Raw genomic sequence first — 10,476 nt, forward strand, 5'->3', positions numbered from 1 at the left:
CTGCACAATTGCAGTTAGAATGTTACAAATGGATGTACAAGTTTTGGCTTTATATCAAACCCAAATCAGTGATAAGGTCCGTGTTATCTTATCGCTGTCCAGCCTGACAAACAATCTCTTAAGTTTATTTCATATTGAAGAGCTTTTTGTGCAAAATGGGGATTAAAACATGCCGAAAAATTTATGATATTATCACAAGCCGCATATCGATTCGAGTCCGTTGGCAACTGGTCATCTGCATTCCAATCCCATGACAAAACATCCACCGTTTAAAGTATAAATATGTATGTAGGAGTGAAATAGAGTGTGTAAATTTATAACCAAGGATTACAAAATTCTAGCATAGCGATGCGAAAATTTGTTCAAAATCCTATCATGTACAGCATTGACCCGATTCGAATTTTCAATTCCCTGTTAGGTCATTAAATTAACTTATCGCATCTATTTTTACAGTTTACACTCATTAAGAATTTTATCCAGTAAATTTAGGTTTGAATTGTAACACTTCTGGAACCAGGTCGTTTTCCTCATTCAAATTTTCTAATCCAGGGCATGAATTACATATTACGTACTTTATTATTAGAGTAACGAGTGAGTATTTTTCGCAATTTTGCGATGTTTCCTTTTAAGGAAACATCTATCAATGCTCACGTTTGACAAGGTATGAGAACGTCCACATATTATTTACAACATTGTCTGGATTTTTGGAAATTTCAATGTTCACATTAAAAAATTAGGTATTAAAATTATGCAATATTTATACTTCCCTAACTGAGCTTAAAATATTTAAATGTACGTTAACCAAATTTGTGTGTTTAATGTATTTCTTTTTTCATTCATTATTTGCCCATACGAGGGGCCATTTTTATTTAGATGCCCTGACCATGAAGGAGCAATAAATTTGGGGTACTTGCCGTACTGCTTTTTAGTGTGGTCCCCTGCGAGGTCAGCACACTTGGTCCGCTAAATTTCAAATACTTTACCCCGGTTTTATGAAGGGTTTTCGAAAAAAGTCAAAACTGCTGATTTCACCTGGTCTATCGGCGAAATCTCCTCCCCCTGAGGTTTTTTTGAGAATGTCGAAATAGGTAGTAGTCACTAGAGGCCAGGGGTAGACTGTATGGGGGATGAAATAATTTTGGTGTTTTTTGGCTTGAAATGGCATCCTATTAACTTTTGGATTTGTGACCCGTAAAGTTGTAGTGAGCGTTTTCGCAAGCCACGCAACTTTTGTTTTTATCGTTTCTCCACATCGGCTTGGATTAATTTTTCGAAATCGCGGCATGATAAGCACCAGGTATCGCCGTTTTCGGAGCCACAACGTCCAGAAGCAGAAGTCCTTCTGACCCCCAAAAACGGAGGCCATTGCCAAAATGGCAATTTCTGCTTGCCTTTTCTCCTTTATGGATGAATACTTCCACTGCTTGCTCTCTGGCTTACTATTAGGACCAGAACAATCAACCCAGGTTTATTCTCCAGTGAGTAAATACAAAAAGAAGTACGGGTTTCCGTTTTGAAGGTCCAAATCCGCATAGCATACCTGGTATCAATTTTAGCGATTTGGTCTGTTTCGCGGTTTTTGGTCACATCTGACGACCTCCTGGAGTCAACCGTGACCGTGAAATTTTAAGCTATGAAGTCTGAGATACATATGGGTATATCTTTCACACCAACTAAAAAAGTTGGGCAAAATGACCCTCCTTCTAGGTCAGGCCATCTGAATAAAAATGGCCCCTCGTACATATTTGCTTGTTTCTTTTTGCATTAATTTAAATGTGGTTCAAAGTATTTATCATATTTTTCACTAAAACTCCACGACACTATGTCACAATCTGTTTAAATATCTAACATTGTTGATACCGAAGTCCACAATATCGAAAGTATCGAAAAATGGGTCGAAAAAATAGCCTCTGTATTGCAGTCCTACCTACATATTTATTTAAGCCTAAATTTAAATCAAATTTGCTTTCGTACTTCGCATATGTAGCTTAAGAAAATTCTAATAAAGTAAGTGATTGATTGATTATTTTTTCAACAAATGAAAGCTACATACATATATGAAATTTATACTTTGTCGAGATCCTTCTTACTCGAATAAATTAATAAATATTTAATTTAACCAGTTTAACTTGATAATTAATTCTGTCATAATTATGTGAACATTGTGCCGCGCTGAATTATCATAAACCTGGACGTGGACATTTTGATCGCCTTCATGAAAGCGAGCATAGTTTCTGCTGCCTTGTCGCACAACTGGAAGCAAAATTTACAAACATTCAATTTTGCAGTAATTCTGATAATTTTAAAATGAACACTTACGTAAACCTGGCAAATTTTGACCTCGTCCATTCCATTCATCGCAATGAGAAGTTGCTTGAACAGATCAATTTCGTCTTCAGTTAGATCAAAATCCGCTCTACTCCATAGACCGTAGTGCTTAATTTGCAAAGTTTTCAGCTCTGAAATTCAGTTTCGGACAAAAAATCAAAGCAGCAATGTATTCAGATACTTAATACTAGCGTATAAGCCCGCCTCTCGCGGGGCGAGCAAAAATTGCGGGGACAACGGAAGTGAAAGCAAATATTCCGCAATGAAAGTGAAAGTAAAGAAGTAGCCTTTCGAATTTTGCGCAAATTCTAAATTAACTAAATTCAAAAAATCAAATGTCTGAGGTCTCATTAAAATGTCAATAGCTTCCTACCTACCTCAGGGGGGTCACCCAAAATAACCACCATCAGATAACCACTAACAGATAATCACCACCAAACATTTAATTTTCTTAATTTATTTTATTTTTAATTTCACGCCATTCGAAACTTGACATTCTTTGCTTTCACTTCCGTTGCCGACAGACATTTTCAGCATATAAGATAGATAGAAGATAAATCCTATTGTATTAATTCGACCCGTTTTCTCGGGTCAATATTTGAAAACTTGCACCTCAAAACGGGTGAAAACGTCGAGCTAAATTTTTGTATCAGAGATATAATATTGCTAATTAGTGTTTCCGCGATTTGTGTATCCTACATGATCATACCCTACACTCTCTTCTTCTAAGTTTGTACTGATCTTCATAAATTTCTGCCAGGTTTAAAAAAACAACTAAAATGAAAAAGTAAATCAACGGTCCTATGTGAAATTGCATAAAACACTTTTACATAACTTATTGAATAATATTTATTGCATGGTAACAAACCATTTGGGGGTTCTTATTCACTCATGCCATACTAATACCTATGCTAAGGGCATCGAAGTGTGTTGTTGGCAAGTATGGAAGTTTCCTACTGACAGTAGAAAAATTATGTTAAGTAGCATTAAAATTATGTTAACTTGCTGTCTACATAATTCGACATTATTCAAAATGCCATTAGACAATACTGGTGTTATGAAAAAAAATTGTGTAATTTCAACGGGGACGTAAATCAACACCTTTAACATAAATATACTGGAATTATTTGAATATATAAACTTTTTGCAAAATGCTATTTATGTAATCAATAAATCTGACACTCACGAGTAAATAATTCCTTGCAGTCCAAAAGAATCTTGATAACATCCCCAATCTCTTCTGGGTACTCCATCTTGCTCACTTCCCTGCGAAAGTCCGTCCTGTAATATGTCTCCAACTGGAGCCTGACCAAATTCGGAAACGCTGTCTTCAATCCCTCCAAGAGTTGGGGATCGTGCAACTCGATAATCCTCAAATTCCGCAAGTTTGGCCAAATCTTTCTCGCATGGCAAATATTTTGCACAATTTCCTCCACATATCTCGCCTTTCGAATTGTTCCCCCAATCAGTAAAGTTTCCAGAGCGGGCATACTTTCCAACAAGTCGTCCGCACACTGAAAAATGTCGACCAGATCGTTCCGAAACAGCTGTAATTTCGACATCATTCTCGGTAACCGGAAGTTAGATTGGGTTGCGGTGTCGAAATTGTGTGGACCGCCCAGCACGTTGGATAGGCTTGTTTCCTGTTGCATATGAAATGAAAAGCTAAGCTTGACCAGCTGCCCGGCTAGTTGGTTCAGCATTCGCGAAATTGCGATAAGGTAATCGTCCCTCCGAGCGATGTCAGCGGGTGGAAGGGCATACACCTGTTTTAAAAATATGCCTTCATTTAGAATTCATTCAGTTGAACAAATTGAGAACACCATAGGCGCAGCCACGGATTTTTTCCAGGGTGGGCACTTTTCTGAAAAATATTATACACTCTAAGAAATTTTACCACCAGCGCGGTGGTCATATGTGACTCTACCGGCAGGTGGCAGAAGACCACCGGATGGTGGATGCCCATCACCAGCTCAGTGATGATCAATCACCGTGCGGTGGTGCAGTTGTCACCTTGCGGTGGTTGCAGCTGTCACCATTCCGGAAGAGTCACATATGACCACCGCGTGGTGGTAGTTATCACCAGGTTTCTTAGAGTGTACCTTTAAATAGTGCTTTCAACCTTACTAGGCAGAACTTTTGGGAGATACATATATTTAATCTGCTATTTGCATTTGCAGGCCTGTAAGTCAAATTATCTTTCTTCATTCTTGGCATTTTCTGTGTAAACATCGATTTTGAAATGTGTCATATTCCAAGGGTTTTTTTAAATGAAGATGTTTTTGGCTCTCAAGATAGAATGTTTCAGGTTTGCAAAATAAAGAGACTATATGTAGAATTTTGATTTTTCTCTTTCATAATATAGAAATACAATAAGTGCAAAATATTTAGTAAGTAGAAATTAAATATTTTTTTGCATTTATATGCATTTTATTTTTAAATTATGCAAAAATTGTAAAAAATTCAAAATATTCCCGTATTCTTCCAGATTTTAATGAGCGTTTTTAATTAGGAAGCGGTTTTAATTTAGAAATATCCCGAAATTCATTGTCAGGTTAATTTTTCTTAGGGCCTTAGGCAATTTTTTATCACGAACAACCAGTTTTTGAATATAGTACTCATTGGCTTGGTTAACTACGGAATACTTTCCCCCGATTTCGACAAATTTTTAGTCATTCCCTCACGGAAATATCTTTTGGCGATTTATTCAACTCAATTTAGTTTTGTCGCTTGCAGTTGATTTTCTGAATACATATTCAGCCGAGATCGTAATTTTTCAAGGCGCTATAAGTTTTAAAATTTTGACCCGATTTCAAAAATTAAATAATATGTTTGTTAAAAATTACTTACATGCAATCATAATAAACAAGGTCTCAAAAAATTAGAAATCTAGCAATAGAGGTCTCCCAACGCATTCCTCTAGATTTAGACCAAAAACTGGATCACTGGAACTCATTGGATCACAAATTTAATTAATACGAAATTTGCCAATGGCACTATCTGCCAAAGCGCAAGATTGGCGGAGATATTTACATAAAAAGAGGGTAAAACACGCCCAGGGTCGACAAATTTTATTATTTATGATTTAGTTTGAAGACTGAAGAAAACTAATCCCTAGAATCATGAAACTAATCCAGAGTATTTAATCTTCATCCTTAATCCAAGCTGTTTCTCCAAAATAACTAATCTCTGAAAACTGGCTAATTTTAATTCTAATCAAACAATCTGAAGAAATTAATCCTTAATCCCTAATCCGGAGAATAAAAAGCAGCAATTTAATGACGCAACTCTGCCAATAAAATTTAGAACTTGGGCGTCCAAAATCGAAAATTTTTAAAAACCGGTTTTTCGATTAATCGGATTTTGGAAAATTTTTAAAAACAGATTTTTCGGTTAATCGGATTTGGGAAAATTTTAAAAGCCAGTTTTTCGGTTAATCGGAGTTTGCAAAATTTTGCGAAATCGGTCTTCAATTAATCAGATTTTAGAAAATCTTACGAAACCGGTTTTCGATTCTTTGCAAAATCGGTTTTAGAGCAAATTTAGTGTTCAAATATAATATCCAAAAATTGAATTTAAAATTAATATCAAATGTAAACTTCGCAATAAGGGATTACAATGCGATGGTGTGGAATGTAACCCCTCGATTTGGTTTAAATTTTAAACTTACGTAGTCCAAGTCAATACAATCAACGTTTCTTGAGGATGTTTGTGTGATGGCTGGAATTTGACGAAATATTCGAGGTCAAAGTTGAAAAATGGGCGATTTTTACAAGCCGAAGAAGCAAACTCCTCTCCCATTCTGTTGGTAAAAAGAGACCACTCATTCCACGTATGGGAAAATCGTCCATTTTTCCACTTCGACCTCGAATATTTTGACAAATTCCGGCTATCTCACAAACATTCTCAAGAAACATTATTTTATGAACTTGGAGTACGTAATTTTAAAATATTAACCAAATTGGAAGTTTACACATCGTACCATCGCATTTTTAATAATTTTTTTCGCCGTTAGGTATTTGTCTCACTAATCCTAAGGAGGAGAGACCCTCTACATCAGTGATGGGCGGCCTCGGCCTCTTTGAGGCCATTTTTTGTGACCTCAGGCCTCGGCCTCGGCCCCTCTAAGGAATTTGAGGTCGAGGCCAGTGAGGCCTGAGGTCTACTCTTTGAAAATTAGAGAAGCCGAGGCCGACCTCGCTGAGGCCTGAGGTTCAAGACGTGAGGCCGAGGCCGAAATTATGAGGCCGAGGCCGGGAACTTTTCGGCGAGGTCGAGGCCAGTGAGGTCTGAGGCATATATTTTGAAAATTGGAGAGGCCGAGGCCGACCTAACTGAGGCTTAAGATTTTCGAGGTGAGGCCGAGGCCTAGTGAGGTCTTAGGCCTCACCATAGTTTTAATTGGAGAGGCCGAGGCCGACCTCGCTGAGGCCTGAGGTTCAAAGTGTGAGGCCGAGGCCTAGAGCTTTCTCGGAGAGGCCGAGGCCTAGAGCTTTCTCGGGGAGGCCGAGGCCTATGAGGTCTGAGGCCTACTCTTTGAAAATTGAAGAGGCCGAGGCCGACCTCACTGAGGCGCAAGATTTTCGAGGTGAGGACGAGGTCGAAATTGAGAGGTCGAGGCCTGGAGTTTTCTCGGTTAGGCCGAGGCCATGTGAGGTTGCCCATCACTGCTCTACACGCCGTTCTCAGATCTCGATGACTTTTGCATATGTAGTAGCCCTAGCTGAGTGAATGATAACCCTAGAGTGGTTTGGTGCCACGGCCACATTTGCTCCCGCCACACCCACTCAAGGGTGCCCAAAAAACGCTTTCACTCCAGCTTTCACTCACTCAAATCCACGCCAAAAATCCAATTTTACTCGGATTTTGAAATTTCTTTCACCATTATACTCCCAGATAGTTGCCCTCTTATACTCAACATCAAACTCAACTTGTTTGATGCTTATTAGGCAGGAATAATTTGTGTTGTTGATTACGACAACAATGCTCATTCAGAATTTTAAATTTTACAATATTAAAAATTTCAAGAAGTCGAGTTTGATGTTGGATATAAGAAAGCAACTATCTGGAAGTACAATGGTGAAAGAAATTTCAAAATACGAGTAAGATTTGATTTTTGGCGTGGATTTGAGCAAGTGAAAGCTGGAGTGAAAGAGATTTTGGGGCACTTTTGAGTGGATGTGGCGGGCGTAAATGTGGCCATGGCATCAAACCACTTCAGGGTTATCCTTCATCCATCAAGGACTATCAAATATCCAAAGGACATCGAGATCTAAGAGGGGCATGTAGAGGGTCTTTCCTAAGAAAAATACGCTTCCAAAAAATTTTAAACTTCGAAATTTTTATGCTAGATACTTCGGACTTTTAAAAGTTCCAAAAACGGGAAATTTTGCAAAGTTATTTTTCTAATTACTCCATGCATTTCGGAACAGACATGTTGTTAAATTTTTGAAATCAGGCTAAAATTGGTAAGTCTTGAAAACCTCTTGATTTTGGCAGAAAATCTCCATATTTAAAAATTCCGTCACAGACAAAAAACGCACATTAAAAAATCGCAAATATTTAGGTAAGCTATTTTCTGTTCCCGATCAATTTAAAATTAGTAGGTAGAGATAAATGCAACTTTTAATATTTGAATCTAAATGTTAGTTTGCGTTCTATAAACAATTCGATGGGGAAAACATTAGCCAATTCATTTACCATGTTTCACAATAAATTTCCTGAAAAATAATTTCGACTTTAGAAATTGGATTTGAAGACATTGACATGGGTTGAGTGAGTGACACTAAAAACCGACGAAGATATGCAGCATTAAAGCACTTTAGTTTGTTATGCAGAGTGTAAAGAATTTCTAATGGTACCAAAAAAATTTACACTGGGAGAACAAATAATTTTTCTAAATTAAAAATTTAATCCCAGGTAAAAACAACGCTTATTAAACCCTATAAGAATATTGGAGTTTTTGAGGCATTTGCTTTGAGTGCCCATCCTGCTATTTTCCACCCTAATGCCCACCCTGCCCACCCCGTGGCTGCGCCTATGGAGAACACAATTTATATGAAATTGGATGAATTTCGCAGAATACAAAAACAATAACACCTCTTTTCAAGTTACACCGGGATCGACTGGCGAGTTATAACTCGCCAGTCGATTTGACATATATGTCAAAAAATCAAGCCAGAAATTAGGAGTCAGGTGACACTTATCTATCCGTCGAATGGCCCCCTTGAAGAAAAATATTGGCGCAAAGTTTAATTTTTGACCAAATTCTCTCTTGTTTTTTCCTCCGCGGGGCAAAACCCAGGTAGGAGAGCGAGCGTTGACCCCCAATATTTTTCTTCAAAGGGGCCATTCAACGGAAAGATAAGTGTCACGTGACTCGTAATTTTTGGCTTGATTTTTTGACACAACTCGCTAGTCGATCCCGGTGTAGCTTGAAAAGAGGTTCGATTGCAAGTATTAAGTTGTGAAATATAAGAAAGTTGACTACGATCAATGGTCAATGCAAAAAATTCGCTCATATATAATATGTTGAACCAGTTTTTTTAAAATTATTCGATATGTGAATACGTACAATCGATTGTAATCGGATTATTTAGCGCAAGCTCTTGAGCGCTTATTTCCCTTGGGGGAGACTCCATTGTTGTGAACAGAGGTCGAAAAAATCCCTACTATTGCAGAAAATTTGTTACAAAATTTCAAAATTTGTGATAAACAAATGCATATTATTATTTTCGAAATATATAACTTGCAATTACTTAGTATGTTTACGAATATTTTGTTTTAGTAGGAACCTGCTTCTTCAATGTTTAGCTTAACGAAATTGTCGCAATTTTAAAATTATTTTAATAATTAATTAAGCCAAATATTTGTTTTTATTCTTGTCTGGATTCAGATGTTGGCTGGACAATATTCTTCATTCACTCCACAACGACAAAATTTCCGTGTTGGGGACCGTGCAAACAAAATGTTCCTTGAATTTGGGAATTGTATTACAGGCCGATCAAATATTTATAGCGACGGCACGTGTCACTTAACGTTACTCAACCAAACATCGCATATTTTTTGCACGGTCCCTTGACTCGGTGAGAAAAGGGAACGTCCTTATATTACGTCATCATTTTAGTGGGTGGGTGCTTTAGGTCTGGCTATGTCAAAATTCCCTATCCATCAATCTTAATGTTGGGTGGATTGGTGCAAAAATCGAGAATTTTTGATGACGTAACACATGGATCGCCCCTAACCCTTTCTTTTCTTCAGTGACCTACATATGTATTTCAGGCTGGGAATTCGAGCTTTATTTCGTAGGGTCCATGTACTAGGATTTTAATGAACTGCGAATGAATAAAACCCATTTGGCTTTAAATGTTTTGATGATAGGTACCTGTTAAAAAAAACTTTTCAAAGTTCAGTCATCCCAATTTCTGACTAACGATTTTCATTTACACCCATTTTCTCTCAAACTCATTTCATTTTACTTCATCCGACTTCATTTTTTACATACGCCCCATATGGTATTAAGCATAGGGTGAAAAATGAAAGGGAAGGTCCACAAATTATGTGACATGAGAGGGGGGGGCTTCAAGGCTTCAACGATATCGTGCTCACGTGACACATGTGAAGGGGGGGAAGGGGTCTAGAAAATCTCGATTTAAGGATCTCCCCAAACGAGTGAGATATCCTTTCATTCACAGTCACTCATCTGAAATGACTGAATCTTTCACTCATTTTCATTCAAATCACAGGAAATTCATTATCATGCTCTTTCATACCCTGTCTCATGAATAACAGTGAACAGGTATGGTTTCGAAACATACGAAAAAATATGGGAAAAAATTAATTTGGGTGGACACTCGTCGCAACTTTTATGCGACACCCGGATGAAAAATTTGCCGTATACCCAAGTCTGTATGTATAGTTTAGATTTCACCTGGAGTTGGAGATTACTACTTATCCAATATTGACACTTGAAATTTTTCTCTCCTGATTTTGTCCTTGGGTAAAAGTTTTAACTATCCAAATCATGCATATTTACAACAATTAACAAATGTTTTTTTAATCTCTCCTTCCCTAATTTACGTACATATTTATCTACATACCTAAGTGTTTTACGTATCACAAATAACCATATGAGCAGCACACTAAATA

At 37.4% G+C, this 10,476-nt stretch overlaps 1 protein-coding gene across 1 annotated transcript; it reads right to left on the reverse strand.

Annotated features, from left to right (window-relative positions):
• Positions 1-1,740: 1,740 nt before the first annotated feature.
• Positions 1,741-4,079, reverse strand: LOC118436927. The gene is made up of 3 exons (XM_035855618.1): positions 3,515-4,079; positions 2,320-2,459; positions 1,741-2,253 (listed from the first exon to the last, which is right to left on the reverse strand). The coding sequence occupies exons 1-3, from the start codon at positions 4,029-4,031 to the stop codon at positions 2,152-2,154; spliced, it is 759 nt and encodes a 252-aa protein (XP_035711511.1). The 5' UTR covers positions 4,032-4,079; the 3' UTR covers positions 1,741-2,151.
• Between the last annotated feature and the right edge of the window lie 6,397 nt (positions 4,080-10,476).

The sequence above is a fragment of the Folsomia candida genome, unplaced genomic scaffold (genome assembly GCF_002217175.1).
Source record: "Folsomia candida strain VU population unplaced genomic scaffold, ASM221717v1 Fcan01_Sc011, whole genome shotgun sequence".
In the NCBI taxonomy this organism is placed as follows: domain Eukaryota; kingdom Metazoa; phylum Arthropoda; class Collembola; order Entomobryomorpha; family Isotomidae; genus Folsomia; species Folsomia candida.